The sequence below is a fragment of the Convolutriloba macropyga genome, chromosome 7 (assembly GCF_964194025.1).
Source record: "Convolutriloba macropyga chromosome 7, txConMacr16.3, whole genome shotgun sequence".
Lineage (NCBI taxonomy): Eukaryota > Metazoa > Xenacoelomorpha > Acoela > Convolutidae > Convolutriloba > Convolutriloba macropyga.
The window spans coordinates 33,644,218-33,664,182 of NC_134474.1; the positions used below are offsets into that span (position 1 = coordinate 33,644,218).

At 36.3% G+C, this 19,965-nt stretch overlaps 1 protein-coding gene and 1 non-coding gene across 4 annotated transcripts in view; one reads left to right on the forward strand and one right to left on the reverse strand.

The window, feature by feature from the left end:
• LOC142342798 (dynein axonemal heavy chain 3-like) overlaps nt 1–19,965 on the reverse strand; it is a 160,143-nt gene that overhangs the window by 26,712 nt on the left and 113,466 nt on the right. For all 3 annotated transcript variants that reach the window (XM_075394375.1, XM_075394374.1, XM_075394376.1), the window contains 13 exons: nt 17,110–17,311; nt 16,702–16,818; nt 16,016–16,206; nt 15,537–15,722; nt 15,164–15,291; nt 14,566–14,680; nt 13,939–14,099; nt 6,485–6,797; nt 5,350–5,556; nt 4,775–4,982; nt 4,050–4,300; nt 3,278–3,441; nt 2,877–3,030 (listed from right to left, as the gene is read on the reverse strand). In XM_075394375.1, the coding sequence (XP_075250490.1) occupies nt 2,877–3,030; nt 3,278–3,441; nt 4,050–4,300; nt 4,775–4,982; nt 5,350–5,556; nt 6,485–6,797; nt 13,939–14,099; nt 14,566–14,680; nt 15,164–15,291; nt 15,537–15,722; nt 16,016–16,206; nt 16,702–16,818; nt 17,110–17,311 (2,397 nt within the window). The remainder of the gene's footprint in view (nt 1–2,876; nt 3,031–3,277; nt 3,442–4,049; nt 4,301–4,774; nt 4,983–5,349; nt 5,557–6,484; nt 6,798–13,938; nt 14,100–14,565; nt 14,681–15,163; nt 15,292–15,536; nt 15,723–16,015; nt 16,207–16,701; nt 16,819–17,109; nt 17,312–19,965) is intronic.
• Trnar-ucu (transfer RNA arginine (anticodon UCU)) lies at nt 5,648–5,720 on the forward strand. Its single transcript has one exon. It is a non-coding gene; the product is annotated as a tRNA-Arg (tRNA).

The following is a 19,965-nucleotide window of genomic DNA, read 5'->3' on the forward strand; positions in this document are numbered from 1 at the left end:
TACATGGAAGCCTTATATCGTAACTCATTAGGGAATTTGATCCCGGGCGTTAACCCTATGATGGGACCCCTTAATTGGGAACACAGTTTTGCAACATTTAGACATGAAGCTTGAATAGCGTAGCTCCTAGCAAAAATATCAATCGGGATTTCACTGAGAATTCTGTTAAACAAACGGTTGAATTTCGTTTTGAATTGCTATTTTATGCCTGCTCAGTTTAAAAATTTAGCTTGCACCCATTCATTTGAAAAGTACCGGTTTTTCCGTCTTCTTGACTTGAACAGTTTTTGAACTTTTTTGATTCAAATCAAAGTGCAACTTGAAAGAGCTCAGACTCGTCAAGTGTTCTTTTTCGATCAAAGGCATTGTTCTAAAGAGCAGTTTCGTCTTTATTCTTTGATTTCAAACAAACTCAAGCTGTTCAATGCCGCACTATTGAAGGTGAGTAGTTCTGTGTTATTTAAGTCATTTGCACTTTAGCTTTGTTAATTGTTCTTTTGGATGCCGTAATAGATCAAAGATTTCGTTGTTAAACCGATTTCGGGGTGAATAAATTGCGGGTTTAAATGACTGAGGGTTTGATTATATAAGGGGTTAAATTATAGGGGGTTAAAAAAATTGGGGTGAAAAGAAGTAGAACCGGGGGGCCTGATGTGGCGGCGGTGGGTGGGTGGGGGTGTGGGATCAAAATCTAAGAACAGCCTTTCGCATCACAAATGTAAGTCTCCAAAACAGTTTCTGTTAATCGCATACTTGAAGACTAGTGGGCGGAACGGCTCTAAGAGAACTTTATGCAAACTTGGCGCTACCTCTTTTATCCCGTTTCTGAAAACGAAACTCAAAGGGTCAGACGAAAAATCACGCAGGCAAAAAATTGCATAAAAGAGGCAAACAGCATTATTATATTTGCTAAAAACTGCTTTTGAGAGCAATAACAATGATTTTCTAAAAGTGCCTGTTAAGTCATTTATGATAAAAAAAAGTCAACTATAACTCAAGGTTAGTGAGGATCAGAGATAATGACATTGAGCCACATAACAGTAGCCGAAGTGTGGCATCAACAAGAAGAGAGAGACAGAGAGAGAGAGAGAGAGAGAGAGTGCGAGAGATGAAACGTGAACGAGAAGGAAAGGAACCCCAACCGAGACAGAGATAAATAGAGTTAGGAATATTTTCTATGATGGGATTCAACTTTGCAACTTTTTCTACCCTTATTAGTAAATAAATCATATTGAAAAAAACTGAAGGCAAAACTAATTGCGAAAAGGAAAAAAATTGCAAGTCAAGTGAAAAAAACGCCACGTGATATTAAAATCTTGAAAAACATTCCATTACATCTATAAACTATACAGTTAAATTTTTATCAAACCCTACAGGAAGTTCCGTGGCTCTGGAGGTTAGAGAAACCTATAAAATGACAAAAAATATAAAAACTAAAAAAATGCAACTTTATAAAAAAAAATTGAAAAAATTTGTCATATTCAAAAGTTGAAAATTAACTCTTGACCCATACAAGGTTTCCAGTAAATTATTGTCAACCCTAACGAAGGTTTTCTGACCATTGAGGCACAAAAAAACCTGAATAATTACTATAAATGTCAAAAAATGGCAAAAATTGTCAAAAAAAAACGTTAAAATTCGTGATGTTAAAAACTTGCAAGACACTCCAATACATCTAAGAATTATATAGTAAAATATTTTCAATTCACGGAGGAGGCGCCCTGGCTCTTGAGGCGGAAAAACCTAAAAAAACGACAAACTTTTGGCACCTGGGCAAGTTTTATTAAAAAATTGCTTAAATTTGAAAAATTTAACATTAAAAAGTTGAAAAACCACTCCAAGGCCCATAAAAATTTGTCAGTGACTTATTATCAAACCCCTTAAGACGTTTTCTGGCCCCTGGGTCTGGAAAGACCTGTATAAGGAAAAATAAATGTCAAAAAAATTGAAAAAAATTGCACATTTTGACAAAAAATGCTTAAATTCAGGATGTTAAAATGTTGAAGCCATTCCAGTACCACTAGAAACTATGCAGTAACCTATTATTATAATCTGGAGGAGGTTTCTTGGCACCTTGGCTAAAAAAATCAAAAATTTTCAAAAAGCTGGAAAAAAATTGTGCAAAATAGTATCAATTTGGGTGTTTTCAGCGAGCTGTTGTTCGTCAGTAGCTAGAAACGGTGGGGGTGCACTGAGGGCTGATCAGGGGGGGGACAGTGGGGTGGGGGTAATAGCGCGCGGGGGTGGCAATAGTGGGGGGTTCAACAGTGGAGGGGTCTTCAACCTCTAAGAACCGCCCTTCACACCTTAAGTATTAGTCTCCAAAACAGTTTGAGCTGAAAAGCTCTAAGAGAACTTAATGCTCTCCAGGCGCTCTCTGTTTATCATGTTTTTGAGGACGAAAAGTCAAAAGCGTCAGACGAATAATCGGTCAAGCAAAAAATCGCATAAAAAGACAGACAGGACTAATATAATTGCTACAAAACTCGTTTGAGAGCAATTAAACATGTATAAACATAACCGATTAACGTCGGGCGAACTGGTCTCAAACGACTGCCAGGCGGTTGGTTTCTTCATTACCTAATTGCGGCTAAGGGAGGTTAGCTTTAGCTTAATTGAGGTGGGTGGGTGGGGTGAGCATGTGGGATGGGGGAGGGAGGGGGGTGGTGCACTCCGGGCTTTTCCTGTTCGTTTATGCCGCCTTGGAGGAGGTCACACGAAAAAAAAACGATCAGACAAAATGTCGTTAGTACCAAAAATCACACAGAAAAGACCAGCAGGACTAATATTGTTGCAAACTTTAATTGAGAGCAATTATTAAAAAAATATTTCAAACCACTGCGAGTATTTAAAATATTCAAGTAATTAATGGTAACCTGTTGTGTCTCCTGGTTATCTTTGGTGATGTCTGCGTTGTCATGGAGACCGAATACCTCTGGATTGGGGATGATGGGCAGATCTGTGATGTAGTCAACAAATGACTGATGTCCATTGTCATCGGGACAGTAATACACACCAGATTGGGAAAACCTACAGCAACACAAATGCAACAATTCTGAACAACTAAATAGGCTATCCATAATTCTGATTATCGTGTATCCAAAGGCGCAATCTAAACGTACTGTTGTAACACACTGAAGTATACAGATTGAAACCTAGTTTTGCATTTAAATAGTCATAAAAATTGAATTAAACGTTGACACTGTACGTACAAACTGGTTTAGGATTTGTTCATAAATTTTGTATGTTCTAGAGCTCAGTATGAAATGATTCTTACGCCAGTTTGGACTGGTTGACTATCTCGGGAGTGTAGAATATGCCGAGTAGAGAAATGAGGAGGCGTCTATCTTTGTCATCAGTGACTCTGCCTCCGTAGTTGCACTCCCCAGTCAGGTAGGAGAGAGCCTCCCACTGTGGCTCATCGTAGTCATTCAGGAACATCTATTTAAGAACCAGATTCATCATCAAGACAACCGAATATCCAAGACAACCAAACAGAAATTTTTGCCTATACATACAATACAATCATTTAATTGTCGGTAGTCATGAAAAATACAATCAACGCTTGAGAAATTTACATTTGAAACAAAAAAATTAAGTGCGCGGGTCACATTATTCTAAGCCGAAGTGGAAAGTTCTAGAGATGAGCCTTAAAGGCCAGTTCTGGCATTCGAGGGCTATGCATTATGCATAGCACAGAGAGCACTTCTTAGAGCTGCATCTTTCGAGTATTTGCAAACCGCCATGGAATCATACTCCATATCATTACCGACAAAAATGACCGAGCTTTAAGTGTAATCGGAATTTCCTATCTTAATTGATGAGATCAGTGTTTAGTTTGGAGATTCCATTGGCACTAACAGACACTTTCTATTGGGCTTAAAAACAAACCGACACTTTCTGTATAATGCTCAAGCGTAGTCCATAAAAACGAGCGTAGTCAATTCAGACTTGATGATTTAGAGCTACAAAGCTCGCATCGTTGCATACTATAATCAGCGCTATAATGGTAAGTATTTAAATTGTTGAAAGCATTGAGTAATTTTCACCTGCAACTGTCGCATACTGATTCTCAAGTCAGACTCGTTGAACTCATACGGAATGTTCCATCCAAGAGGACCGAACTTCCTTCTCTCCTGGGCAACAGCATGGAAGAAACACAGACCGAACAGAATTTTGTGCCAGTACTCTGGCTTGTTGCATCCATCGAAGAATGCAGGGTCAGAGATGGGGTCATTCTTGTACGACCTGATCAAGTTCGCTCTCAGACCTTTGGGAGGTTCGTTAGTCATTTTCACACCTGAAATGATAAACTATCGATTACATTGCTACCTTTAAAAGCGTCATTTGAAAAATTCGTCGAGCGCTCGCATGCCATCGTCCGGTTGATCCCCCCCCCCCCCCACCCGTGCCAAATTGCTGTTATATGTTACTATAAAGCACGTTATTGAGTGCGTAAGGGGCGTAAACGAGGGTAAGGTTCACGTAATCGAATTAGTAAAAGTTGAGTTAGTGGAGAAGGGAGCAGTTTTCAGTCTTGAATCTCATCAATAAATCTGTTTCCCTCCGGCCCTTCCCCCTTAGAATACAGCCATCTATAATTAATGTTTAATACCCTAAACTATACAAGCCGTTACTACTTTCAATTTACACATTCGCTTGTTCACATCATATATCTGTTTGTCTCCTTCAGGATTAAAGTATGATTCATCTAATTGTCTTATAGTATTTATAACAATTTCCGAGAAGAAACAGATTTGTCCTTCTTTCTAACCATTTTGGAGTATGGACACGGGGAACTGGTCAGTGGGGTAGCTGGTGAGCCAGAGTCTGAAGTCAGAGTGTGTGTTCTCTGGGATGATGGTCTCCTCCGTGATCTTCTCCAGAGTCGACATCCAAGAAGTGGCCAAGTGGCAGTTCTGCAGCACCACCCACGTACCATCCACCAACGCCTTCTCTATGTATTTTGTAGCAACTGGACCCTACACAAATCACACACAAAAGAATGATAACAGGAATTAAAAGGTAGTCATTGTTCATTGAAATATGGTAATGCATTTAGAAGTGGAACTGCAGCTTTCATGTGTTTTCATAGTTTCAAATTCAACGGCTTCTTTAAAATTCTAACGAAAATTCAGACCCAGTCCCAGCTGAAGTAGTCGTTTTATTCAACTGTAGTCATAGAACGTTGTTCCTAACTGTGTGGTAACAATTAAAATAGCAGCAATCACAAATTAGTCATACTGTTTTTAACGCTCTTAATTTATGATCCGCTTTTTTAAAATCAGAAGAGACTCAAAAACATTTGGGGTTCGAATCTATTGTTTAAAAAAAACAATTCCTACTGACCTGCCCTTGACCAAGTGACACGGTCTGAACTGCCTCTCCCTTGAGGCCCTTGTCAGCTGCGAATTTGAGTAGGGAATTCATTGGATCTGCTCCCGGGGAGAGCACGAAAATGAGAGGGGAACAACAGTTTGAGTCCAAGAAGGTTCCCGCCAAGTCGAATGTTGGCGGCTCTATGAATTGCTTGCCTTGGTACTCCGATATGAACTCCTGTAGAACAGCGTTCAGCATGAGATAAGATTTGCAAACAGGGGTTGAAAAACTGTAGGCTTCTCAAACCCAGCTTTACTCTATCTGACAAGTCCTCGTAGCGCAGTGGATAGCGCGCTGGACTTCTAATCCAGAGGTCGCGGGTTCGAATCCCGCCGAGGATGACTTTTTTTGACTTTTTGTTTCGTAGTATAACACTGTGTTAAACTGGATAGAATAAAATGCGCCATGCTAGGGCAATTATCCGGATTCGAATACAAAGCGAAAAAAAATTCCGACTGGCGGGTCGGTGGGCACGCTTCGCGCGCGTCGCGGCTTTGCCGCAATAACCGACCCGCCATTTCCGGATTACATTCCACAGCGCATGTGAGGCATGGCCGTGAACATCGGTCCGGAATTGAGCTTAAACTGATATTCGGCTATCTAAACTGTAGGTCAGGTAATATTGTGGTAAAGTATAGCACAAACGGGGTGGCAATTCTCTACTAGGTACCAGGGGGGGGGGGGCAATTGTTGAAAAGATCCGAAATCAGATTCTCTTAACAGAATTTAAACGTAGTAGTTTCAGTTATCTATTATTAAAAATTTCTATCGATGCAGGAGAACGTAACTTCTCCGCAAATAAAAATTTTTTATTCCACATACGGATACCAGATTATATGATTTATGCCCCAGAAAGCTCTTATAGGGACGCAAATCTGATCTTCTGTTTTAGCTCCCTATAACCCTCCCTTCTCCCCTCCTCCACATCCGTCCCACTTTTCAATTAGGAACAATTACATGGCAATAAATTATGAGTAAAAATGGCATGAATTCATGGGTGTGGCGTGTGAATGAGACACATCGACTAAAGTGGCAATAACAAAAAAACGGTACCAAAATTTTTGCAACAATCAGACAGCTATCAGAAAGTAGAGTGAGTACCTACCTGTACAGCCGGGACAATCTTGTCCGGTCTGAAACACCTCAATACAACCATCCGGTCCAGACCACGCAATGAGTTCCATTTGCCGGGATAGCTGGCTATATGAGGAGTGACGTCATCGTAAAACTTCTTCCATTCGTCCGGCTGTTTGTTCAGATCGTCCATTAGCCCCACTAGGTTTTGCAGGTTTGAGGCGCGAACAATCTCACCCCAAGACTTGTCCGATAGCCACTCAGCAGCCGGGTTCGGATGTGGGTTGTCCAAGGCAACGCCTCCGGTGAGTAGGAATCGCCAGACATCGTCATCGACTCGGTCACTGAAATCGGAGATCAAATCCGATAAACTTGCTTGCTTTTAAAAAAATGCCATATCTTAAAGATAAAGTTTTTCTTGAGAAACGTTTAGAAATTAATACTTAAATTTAGAACTACTAGAATATTGCAGAGACCCTATTAAAGTATCTAAAATTCATTTAACACATCAAGGATAGAAATCAGCGTAGGGTATGAAAAAAAGTTGACAATGAGATCAAACTTTGATACGATCTAAATTTCCCTTTTTCATTTCACCCTGCAGAAAAAACTTACTGCGGTTGATATCATACGCTTTTGTATCATTAGGAAGCAATGACGTCATGACAAGTTAATCAAATCATATCATAAGCGGATGGGTCTCTCAGCTAACTGTAAAATCTATTGGTTTGCAACTATGCATTACGAAGAACAAAGATAGATCATGATAACTTCAAGGAGAAGCAGAAATAATATTTGAAACTTTATTTACCGTCCGTATCTGGAATAAACATGTTGGTTAGAAAAAAACTTAGTTTACAGTGATATCACACATTTGTATCAACAAAAGTTGATTAGCTGAAATTATAATACAAAAGTAACAAATATATTCTCACATTAAACTGCTAAGTCTTGAACGTTAAACTGATGTCCTGAACAAAAAGTGAACACAGGTGGCTCGGCAACGTGCGGTCCCACATAGCTGACCACGCGCATCCATGTTTTGGCTCATCTTTTTACGAAATGAACTGGGGATATGAAACCCAATAAAGACAATAGTACCAGTGAAATTTAACAATTTCAATTTCTGAAATCAGGCCAAATAAATGAGACACCATCAAAACATGATGGCAAAATTTTGGTTCAAAAGATTTGAAAGCAATCTGAAGACATTTTTGCAAAGTTCCCGCAGAAAAATATCAAAATTTTGCAAATCTTTGGTAAGTTGCCAGGCTTGGTATTAAACGAGAAGTAAGCTCTGGACATTGATAATTCCCAAGGATAAATTGTAGATAAATAAGAGAGGTCATGGAAAAAAGAAATATTGAAGCATTATTTTGATACTAAATTCTTAATTTTGCATTCAGAGGCCGCGTCAGCCGAAAAAAAATTCAGGGAAACAATTAATAAACGGAGTAAACAAAACAAATGCCCTGAAAGAGTAACTGCTCAAGGTTTTCTTGAATTAGAAATAGAATGAAATAATGGTTTAAGTTTATTCATACCCTTGGGAGGTTTCTTCAAAAATCACGTATGGATTGAGCCAAATGCCACTTATGATCCCGACTAAAATATATGTAATTTTATATAGCAAATTACTCATTAGAAAAATGCATGAACCGTATTACATTAACTGCAAATTTTAGCGTGTATAAGCTTATTGTGTATGTGAATCACTAAAAGTTGTCTTGAAACAATCAAAGAAAAACCGAGCGCTAAGTACGAAGGCAGAAACTTATGCATTATCATATTTTCGATTCGTGTCTCAATAGCTATAAAAAGAGGTACGAACCCAGATGCTGTAACTAAAATGCAAGGAAAAAAATTCCAAAAATTAAAAAAAATGATTGCTCAGCAAAAAAAAAGAGCAAACGATATAGGCCGATATTTGCAGAAAACTTCTTAACGTCTTCTGTTGAATCAGGTGAATGAATACATACAAAAATGAAAAAATATATATATGATACTCAATTTGGATTTCAATGGTATTAATCGTCCACAGATTCAGTTTGCATTCAGTTGAAGCCCTACAGTATAATCATGATAAATTGGAAAAATCAGTTGCATTTTTTAAAGATCTTGACCAAGCGTTCAACTCAACACCCCATCAAATACTTTTCAGGAAACTAAAAGGTTAGGATTATCGGATAACGCTGTAAAAAAGTTCGAGTCGGTTCTTGCTGACAAAAGGCAATGTGTTCAAATACGTTTTTTGGAGAGTGGGCAAAATTGAAGTTTTTCCTCAAAGAACGGTTTTGATGTTACTAATTTTCCTGCTCTACAACAATTACTCTAAGGAAAATCATTAAAATTGCAGATGATTAATTTTTTTGATATCAAAACGAAAAATATTAAGGCACTGAAAATATGCTCCCTCGGTATTTTGGAGGAAACAGATGAGTATCTCAAACAAAAAAAGCTAGCAATGAATACTGAGAAGACCGAGCTGTTTTCCTTTTCGAGAAAAAATGATAACTTCGGCGAAGTAAATTTCAACAGAGAACAGATAGAAGCGAAAGAACACCACATATACACTATGGTACCAAAAAGCTACGTACAGCATGATTTCTGCTTTTAAAGCATGATTCGTGCTTCCAAAGGATGATTTGCGCTAACCGTGAAAAAAGGCGTGAAAGTTAGAACATTTAAGAGAAATTTCATTATCCTTTTTTTCCCCTTTAACAAAAAAGATGGTTAAACCGCTTTGTTCTTTAAACGCTTGTCTGCCAAGTTGTTACGCTACGAGATGTTAGATTTTCATGGTCTTAACGAGTGGAAGGTGCTGGAATGGCCAGCATACAGTCCAGATCTGAATCCTAAGGAAAATTTATCGGCAATTTAAGCAACGATTACGAAAACAGACAGTTTTTTGGGAAAATTTTGAAGAAAAAGTGTATGAAATTTGGAATGAAATTGACCCAGACGTCGTGAGAAACCTGTATGAAAACTATGCCAACCGTCTGCTAGACGTCAAAAAAGCTAAAGGTGTGATGACGCGTTATTAGAGAACAAAATTTGAACTGAAAATGTTATTTGATGTTTGTATAGCTTTTCAAAAAATCTTTAGGTGTATGTAGCTTTTTGGTACAATAGTGTATTAAGGAAATGAGATTTGTTCAAATTTGAGCTTGCAAAATCCACTCAATAGAGCTCTCTCAAAAAACGACGGTGACCATACAAACAAAATATCTTGTGCGTCATCAAAAACACTTGAAGCACAAATATTGCCGCTCAGACTTTTAGTACTCTCGCAACTGAATTTTAATTAAATGTTTCTTTCGAATTGTAATCGATTCATCAATAAAACAAATAAAGCGACAGATAAAATTAGGGATAAAAGAATGCTGCACGAGAGAAAAAAATTGAAAGTTCATGAGGTCCTTTACGGAAATCTGAAAATTTACCAGCAGAATTGTTTTTCAGTCAAATGAACGTTTCGAAGTTAAGAAGTGACATTATTTCAAGAGATGCATTTCGTATAGATAACGTCCTATTGGGGGATAATGATCTGGTGAGAAGAACTGCAAAACAGAACAACTGAGCACATTAAAAGTAATCAATCGTTATTTTTCAACAAAAGAGCATTCTGAAATGGAATAAACTTCCTCTTGAAAAAAGAAAAGTAAAAGCTCAAAAAATATTTTAAAAAACTTTAAAACATCATCTGCTCCAGCAATTTAAACTTATATTCGAAAGAAACATCAGCAGAATACGAAACCTATCATTTTGATTAAAAATATTCTACAGGAGAAATAGAATGTATATATTATACATGACTTGTAAACTTTAACCGACTGGTTATGAAAGTAGTTTACTTGTACAATCGGAAAACAAATATTATTTAATTGTTTACAGCTCCGGCTTGTGAAAATGTGTCTGGTTGAATAGCAAAGCTTAGGGATTCAGTGTTGATTTTACTGATTCTGTTGCCTTTGATTTGTTGATAAAGAAACAGAAACAAGGCAAAGATATGCTTTTTTCCTTATAAATGAATACGAGAAAATTCTGAGTTCGTTCATAACTCTTGGATATGATCAAACACATTGTTAAAGAATTTGAAAACAAAAATGTCACCTGAAACCAAGTAAGTAGGACATCTATATACATCAACACACTCAAAACCATACAACTGTAGATTGGCGAATTAAAGCCAATGAATAGAGCGCCTAGACAAATATTTGGAAACAAGAGCTAAACAAATTACAACTCAGTTGCGGTGCATACCATTAGGGGAGATGAAGCGATGGGAGCAGGGTTGGGAGCTGGACAAGAGGGGTTTCAGATGGCCAAATGCAAGAGAGTGGACGGGTACTGTTGTGGGCGGGGTGTGGGAGGGGGGGGGGGGGTGACTGAAGGGGTCGAAACTTTAAGAAGATTAAGAACAGCCCTTAACAGCATGAAATTGTCTCCTCAAAACAGTTTCAATCAATCGCATATTGGAGATGAGCAGAGCCTAAGACTCTACAATAGCTGCTCAGCCATTTAATGCACTCCGGGCTTCACCTGTCTATCCCGTTTATGAGGACGAAAAGTTAAAAGGGTCATACGAAAAATCCGCGAAGCAAAAAATTGTATAGAAAAGACTACAGGACTAATATAATTGCTGCAAAATTCGTCTGAGACCAATTAAAAACAGAGCAACTCAGAAACAAACGAGGAGGACTAGCATCGGCTGTGCTTCGCACAGGAAGTGTTGCAATCCATCATCAAATAGCAAGGGCGATGCCAAAAATTGCCACCTTTGACTTCGTGATGTTTATTAGAATTGAAACAGAAAGGTAACCAAACAAAGATACAAACTCTTTGAGCCTTTGTCAGAGTTCATCAGTGTTCAAATTTCGTCTGAAGTTTATTTTTGATTATACAATTAAAAAAATCAACGGATAAGATGATTAAGGTACCGAAATTTTTTGTAGGACATAGCAAAACAAGTGCTAAAAACAATGCAAACAGATAAAACTGAAAATTGAAAATCTCGACGACCAGCATATCTATTGATCCCTAGTATTTAACATAGCCGGCAGATTGCCGGAATAGCTGCCAAAGAACAGACTTGCGTGCCATACAATAGAGATAGAAACAGATACAGATATAAGTTCATAAAGGTATGGACGCCGCTCAAAAAGCTATATAAGAAACATTCAGCGATAAACTAATACAGCTTGTTATAATTCATTGCACAGAAGCCCTTTCATTAGGGACTTTTATTACAAATATGAGTTCCTTTGACCTTAATTTAATTCAAACTAAAATTAAGTTTTAACGAGCAAAAGTCATTCATTGAGTGAGGTAAGTCACGTAAGATCAAATTCTAATCACAGAAAAACTTTTGATATATATATATATATATATATATATATATATATATATATATATATGTATATATATATATATATATATATATATATATATATATATATATATACATACATATATATAAATGACGTCACGCGCGCAAAAGCCATTAGTGAGAGGAAGAAGTCGATCAGAAAATTTTACTTTTTCAGCTTTGCTGTGTAAACAAATGTAAAACGAAAAAGATCGTCAGACGACGAAACGAAAACAAAAACAAGGACACCACAAAATGGCTCCGCTCAGCTTACAGCTTTGCAGCTATAAGAAAAATTGTAGAGAAACATCAAAAACCGCAATAAAATTGTAGATACTTTTGGTTTTATAAAGTTATGGAGCCGATATTACCTACCAACAATCAAAGATCACAAGAACAAGCAGAGATAGTTTTAGTTGTCAAAAGTCTGGTTTCATCTTAAGCAGATAAGCAAAGCGGAAAAAAACAAATACAGTCAAAATCTTGGAAAAAATTAACACACTACGAAATGGCACGAATTTCACTACGAATTTTAAAAAGTTTTCAAAAAAACAAAAATATTAAAAAACAAAACTTTTTTGGTATAATTTTATAAATTAAAAAAAAAGTCTTCAAAATTGAAGCCGTCTGGTAGAGCAACAAAGAAACAATATCAAACAAAAAAGAAAAACCATATTTAAAGATAACTGCAATGTATAAAAAGGGAAACAACAGCCAAAAGTGCAAAAACGGTTTGAGAAAACATAGCAAATATTGCTGAAAACTCTCTAGCATTACTGCGAAGTCATTGCCTTTACAGTCAATATTTCGCGGAAAAATACTTAAAAAATAAAACGTGAAATAGCAAAGATCAAAAACATGAAAACTTTTATCTTTCCAAACTTCAAGAGAACTTTTTTTTTGATTTTGACATTAAAAATAGCTGTACCTCTAGCAAAATACAACCAAACCTTTTTTCATTGACACAAAATATGTATGTAATCAACGTCAATTGAAAAACTGATTAACAAAAACTCAAAAAAGCGAAAAAGGCTGAATACAGGTGTTCCCAAAATGCTCAACTAGCTTAGTACTTCGTTAACTAATAACGTCCACTTAAGGACTATAATTCAAATCAATGTCCAGGGCCTTACCTGTTGCGAAGAATCAAAGCAATCAAAAAATCGCAAAATCACTCCTTCAAACAAGATCACATAAAATCACCATTTTTTGAATCGAAAGCAAGGAGAAAGCCTAAATTAAAAACATTTGAACAACCAAGTGCATCTATTAGTTAGCAGTTTTATCATGGGGTTTAAAGGAAAGTGTTTGAGGGAGCGGAGACCGTAATAAAACAAATTATTTTGAAAAATCAGAGTGCAGAGCTGAAAAAAGATTAAAATTAAAGAATTCACGAACACCGATGAGAAAAAATGTATACTTATGCATTACTCTAAACATCAAAATTTTTATAATAAGGGCTCTTATTTCTCATAGGAGTAGAACAAAATTTTAAAAATTCTGTAAACATTTCTAAAGATTTTAACTGAATGCTCTTTTTACAAGACCAAAGGGCCGTCTCAAAAAGCCTTTTTGAAATAACTTGATTCCTAAGTAGTAGCTTTTCTTTGTTTGAAGAAACTTTATCTGCAGTTAAAAATTCCAAGAGACCAATTTCCTTTATTTATCTAATAAAAAATATTGAATATTTAAGCACACACGAAACGTGAAAAGGTGAAAAATGTGAAAAGCTTTCCAAGTTTCAAGGCTCATTTTTCCACAAGAAACCAAAAATTTTAAATTATCTCTCCAACGAACAATTCAGTTTTTCAATAGCTTTCCAATGGTACTTTTTTGTATCTCCCGGGAAAAGATATCGACCAAAATTAGTTAAACAAAAATAGCAAGGTTAGCATAAAATTCCTAACCTCCGAATAAATTTGAGGTTTTGAACAACTACCCCGAAATAATTTTGAGGATTGGAACAATAACAAGACTGCGCCAAATTGAACTCGCCAATGATAACCTATGAGATTATTGAAACCTTCAGAACAATTTCAGACTCGAAATTAAATAAAGATATCAAAAATAAAGATATCATACAAGAATCTAGTAGAAAAGGAAGTGAGTTAACGAACCTGCCCTTGAGTATTCCGATGGTGAGAATGAGAGAGAAGAGGAGTTTATCCTTCTCAAACAGAGATCGACACACATTCCTGTAAATGCTCTCTGTGAAGTGCTCGTTCAAACTCTCTATACGCTCCTCTAATACATCCGACTTTGCCGAGTTTTGAATTGACTAAAACGATAAACAAATTACCATTCTACATTCCAATTCGTAAAAATTTCTTAACTCCCAAATGGGGAAATATAAAGAGTCGAGGTAACATCTATTCCACAAAAAATGTTCTATAATTAGAAGAATACGCCTTGCGAATAAAGTAGAGAAATTTGCACTATTATGACCCAACCAATTAGTCTCTCATTGAATCGTCCGCAAAGGTGGTAACAATTGAGGGCCAGCACTATTGACTGCACTTGGTGGGAACAGTTGAGAGAAAACAACATTCAGTTGTAGCTGGTTAACATTAGCATAAACGAGTTGAAGTTGTTCATGGTGCCCCGTTCATAGGTAACTGTCCAACAATTCGGCTGCCAAGTTTTACTTCCCTCCATTTTGGTGAGCACATTCAGATAAGTTTGGTTGTTATTAACTCCCCCTCCCCTCTCATTGGGTGAAAGCAAAACAGCTGTACTGCACTTACGTTGAGGTACAGGTTGATGAACCAGACCAAGCTGTACTGGTACATGGGTTCAATATTAGCCATGTCTGATATGCAGAAGAACAGGATAGATGCATGCTTAGCCACTGGAGTGTATCTGAAATACACAATGCAAACATGAAATAACCAGGAAAATAGACTATAAGTTCTTTCAAAGTTGAAAAAGACTACGAATCCTATTTTTTGAAAATATGATGCGCAACTCATATGATACTTTCTCATTAATGCATTGTGAACAACTTATTGAGCTTGTCTTGTCGACAATTCAGAGAGCGAATTGCGATTTAGAACGTGTTGCTCAAGATACTGAACCGCATACGAAACTATCATTGTGACAAAAACACAATGAGAATCGCTAATAAATATCAGCAAAGCGATAAAAAGGACCTTCACTTTTTTTCCTACTGGATAACCGAATTTTCAAAGCCCCAGATCTTAAAATTTAAACACTAAATGACTTGGTGTCAGCAATTATATTAACGATAACCTTAAAAAACAAAGATCTTTGAGTCCAAATTTCTGTAATAGTAATGTAAAGGGCTGATCTAGCACAATAATCAGCACAGATTGAAAACGTTACCCGCTTCGTGTTTCATCAATCTCGATCTGTGTTTTCTCAGCGATTGCTTGCTTAGCTGAAATCTCCTCGGAGAGAATTTTGGACGATGACAGAATTTTGATGGCCTTCTCATCCTCCAAGATGTTTCCCTTAAAAATATAAATGTATTTTATTATCATTCATAAAATAATTTAATCGCTCAGACAGTTACCATGCTATAAAAGAGGCGATTAATTCTCGTTTATATTGTCATATCAAAAATCCTTCTTTCGAACAAGGAGACAGTTGAGATTAAATTGCACAATCTTAAATGATGCTACCAAAGGTAGAGTAAAATCAATTTCATTAAATGGTAGCGTAAAATGAATTTCATTTAAAAAAATACAAAACTAACAGAAGATGAGGTGAGGACTTCCAGAATCTGGTCCTCAATTTCTTTGAGTTGTCGCTTGTTTGCAGCAGACTCCAAAATCAGCTCATTCTTCTTCTCTTCCAGCTCTGGCTTTTCCTTAGCAGCCACAATGCTCAACAGCTGATCTTGCAAACCAAGCGGCGTGATCATGAAGTTGAGCAGTGTCACCTGCAGAAAAAAAACATGTTTTACACTTTTCATTTTTTTCATGGCTATTCAGAAAAGCAACCAGAGAAAGACGATGCATAAATTTCATTTAAAACCAGTCGTTTTTCTCATTAGGTTTTTCACACGATTAAAAAATTGTGCAATAATTGTGATTCAAATTTTGTGTGAGTTTGCAGTCTCCACCAAGTTCAAAATCGGCTTTCTGGTCAGCTCTTTTGAATAGTAGCACATTAATAAATTTTCAAGAAATTCGTTTTTTTTTAAATTGAGGTATTCACAGACTTGATACGAACCTTGACAGCAATTTCAGGCAAGTAGTGTGGATTCCTCAGCCTAGTGGTCATGTAGAATCTGAAGTCATGCGAGTATTCAATGACGTTCTCTCCTAGTCTCAGATATTCGACACCTTGCTGCTTGTATGTCTGTTTCAACAGGATTGGTTCCAAAATGGCATCCAGCTCCTCGCCCACATTTTCCATCAGAACTAAAGCAGCCAAATTTCATTTAGTGGTTGCTTCAAATCCAATGAAGAAGTGCGAAGTAAAATTTGAAATGAAAGTATTTCTCAAATTTGTGCTCCGTAAGTTTGGTTTCAAGCAACTACAGGATTGGTAAATTAGATCAAAATATCGTGTTACATGCACAATTTTTTTTTGTTTGATATGGAAATTTCTGTAAATTTCTTTAGATTATAGGTTGTCATTGAATATCAGCTCAAACCTTTATCCGATGACATGAGTGAAAGTATGTCTTTTCTCGTAATTAAAGTGAAACCAGCAACAATATTAGTCTTACATGCATACTGAAGTACGGAGTAATGCTGACAATAAAAAATTACAAAAGAGCGCAATGTTAATGTCATTTTCGGCCATTAAATAGTCTAGATAGAAACTGAGTAATTGTGAAAGTAAAACTATGAAAAGATGCAAAGAGATGGTGTAAACAACTGAGGTCAATGAGGTCAACAGTGTGGACCTACCTGGAGTTCCGAACTGGATGGAGTTCTCGAGTGTCCTCACATAGTTGGCATCTGACAGCTTCACTACCTGCATCTTATTCTTCTTCTCCATGTTCTTAATCCATTTGTTCGCCTGAGCTAAAATTAGGGGAAAACCTCCGACTTCCTAGAAACGTTTTAAACACAAGTTTTTTTCGACATTTCAGAGGGCTATGACAAATTGTAAAGATCACGAGAGCATTAGAGAGCAAAAAATGAGTTTTTTTTGCAACTAAAGCGTTTTAACTACAATTACACTGATTTCATAAGCACTCCACCGGTTAATCGGAATTCGAAACTCATTGGATCTAAAAACTTGGAAAATTGTCTCCTGATTTGTATCACCAATTGTTCTTCAAAAAGGTGTCCAAGAAGAGTAGAGATGTTTACTCTGTGGATCAATCATGAGTGGCCATCTCTGACTGTTGTCCACAATGATGCCATTGTCCACTGAGAAGTTGTCCACCGGCAGTCCGGCAATGTTCCAGTCCCTGATCTTCACTGGCTCTCCGAGAGTGTTTGCCATGGAGAATACCTCCGAGCAGGGAATCTTCTTCTCTCGACACAGCTCCATCCATTTCAGAGTTGCATCCTAAAAACAAACACTTTGGATAAACTACTCTACAAGTTAATTTCAGTTACGATATTTGTGAACGACCTCATGAACAACTACATAAAGATTGTTCCGACCCACTTTAGTGGCGAAGGAACTAAATACTCAAATGGTTTTTTGTTCAGATAAATTTGGCCGATCGATATAATCATTGAAGAGAGTTGTGAGTGGTATCATTAGAACGCCCGTCCAGCGTAGAACGTCGAATTGAAAAGATTTTTTGAATTTCGTTTTTTACATATCGAGAAATTAAGTTTTCAGAACATTCGGCCGAATTACGATGCCTTCGTTCAAATTTTCCGTAATTTTTGTCCCAATTTCTGACAATTTTGCAGAAATATGTTGAAATTCTTAACGGTATTCTCATTGGTTTTATCTTTAAAGATAGAGGAGGGTCGCTGAATTATTTGATCCGAGTTTTTTGGCTACAATTTTTGCTAAATTTTTCAAAATTCAGACTTTTTTGTCAAAAATCGGACCAAATACGCTTATTAAGCCCACTTTCTTTAAATTAGCTGAAAGCAACCATTTGAACAAATGTTTTCTTAGACGCGCAACAAAATCAGGGCTGATCTTGATCTCACCATCGATCCCTATAAAATAGAAAAACTTCAGATTGTATTGGGGCGCGGCCATTTTTTCAAAACATATCCGCATTTATAGTTTAGTTTTTTACGTTAATTACTGACGAGAAACTTCAAAGCAGGGCTCAATTATTGACAGATACTGTTTATAAAGAAATTAGGCCCGTCGAACATATGTTATGGTTTCAGAGTTAAGCTCATGGATTTTATGGTTTTGACCAAATGTTTTCGTAAATTTTTAGCGACTTCTTTTGTTTTGCTTTCATTTGTTATTAATTAAATTAATGTCTGTAACGATTTTAAACTTAACTAATGTTTTCTTGGTTTTGATACTACAAGTTTTCAATTTTCTTTAATTTTCAGCAAAAGTGCAAATTTTATAGGTTCATTTTTTTCGTTGTCGAAAAAGCACATTTTTTACAGGAATAATTCAAGGAGTGCATAGTTGAAAACATGCATAGCTTTGAAAAAAAAGTCAAATTGAATATGTCAAGTGTTTCGTTGAATAGTTTATGCTTTTGAGGTGAGACGTAGTTCTCTCGCAAAATTTACCTCGACATATACCTGAAACTAATAGGTCTCATTTGCTTCCACAGGACGTATAATAACCTATTTAGAGATTTCAGTTTTAAAGCTCTTAGTTGTAAGGACTTTCAAATTATCTTTTTTTGAAAAAAATAAGAATTTTTCAACTGTCTCCTTTTTGTTCTCGTTTTTGTCACCACGTACCTCAATCTCCCTAAAAAAAGATCTCAACTACTTTTCTTGATTCAGACATTATTTTCTCTGTTGGTTTTGATTTGACTGATGGGTTCGAGCATTTAACTCTTCTATAAAAAAATTTTTAACATTTCGGTACTACCATTTTTGGGCTTCTTTTTTGTCCTTTATACGTAGTCCTTTTATAAGGAAGACTCGGTTAAGTTCAGATGAGAATCAAGTGATGATTTACGGTTCTTGCAAAAAACATAGTGCAAAAAAAACTTTTAGTGCCTTGAACATTGTGGTGTCGTAAAGTTGTTTGTGAAGTTTCGGCTTCTACCTGTACTTGTTGTTATTTTGTCTTCTCGTGACTTAGTCTCATTAATAACAGACCCAATTGACCTCCTGTGGTGTTGCAAGTTAATTCATCTCTTTTTTAGATCTTACGTCTGTTATGACTCTTGAATTTTTTTCAAAAACATATTTGGCTTTTTGAGCTTCTCAATTTTTTAAATCAATTTTTGGTCGATTTGTAGCTTACTCTCTGTAAAGACAGGTCACAGCCTGTTTCGAGTGAGCTATAACCTAATCTTTTATTTTAAAAAGGTTTTATTTTCAACCATTTGTTTCTCGGCTTTATTACTACTGTTACTACAAGACTTTCTAATGACAGCAAATGGGTAGGCCCATTGGCTTCGATATATTGTCCAATTAACATACGTTTTAAGTTTTAGTGACAAATTTAAGGTCTTCACGGCTTCACTGCTTTTTTCGTGAGAAGTTTTATTGAACTTTTTAATTTTGGCGGTATTTGTTCTTCTTTTTGTAGTAGTATGACGTACACTGGATAAAGACAGGTCTCAATTGGTTCCTACAGAGGTATAATTGAACATTTGAGTGATTTCAGTTAATATCTTTTGATTTTAATCACATTGAAATTAATTGTTTTCAAAAACAGAAACGTATTTTTGAGCTTCGCACTTTTTTTGCTCTTTTTGTCGACCAGTAACCCAATCGCATTAAGGACAGGTCCCATATCTTTTCTAGTAATGTATAGGTTAATTTGTTTTGGTTTCATTTGATGCGAGTTTGATTCTGTTAATATTTTTTAACATAGACATGGAGTTTTGGTCGTAATTAATGTTTTTATTTGACTTTTATTGTTGTATTTTCTAGTAGTCCTATTAATAACCAGTTTCATCAGCTCTCTAACGCGGCATTATTGTATTCCATTAGTGGTTTGTTGAACGATATGTATGTTTTCAAAAGTTTTCTGTCTCTTCATCATTTGGTGGCCAATTAAGTCAAGAATGTGGATGAGCGGGGTCGGAACATTATGTGCGAACG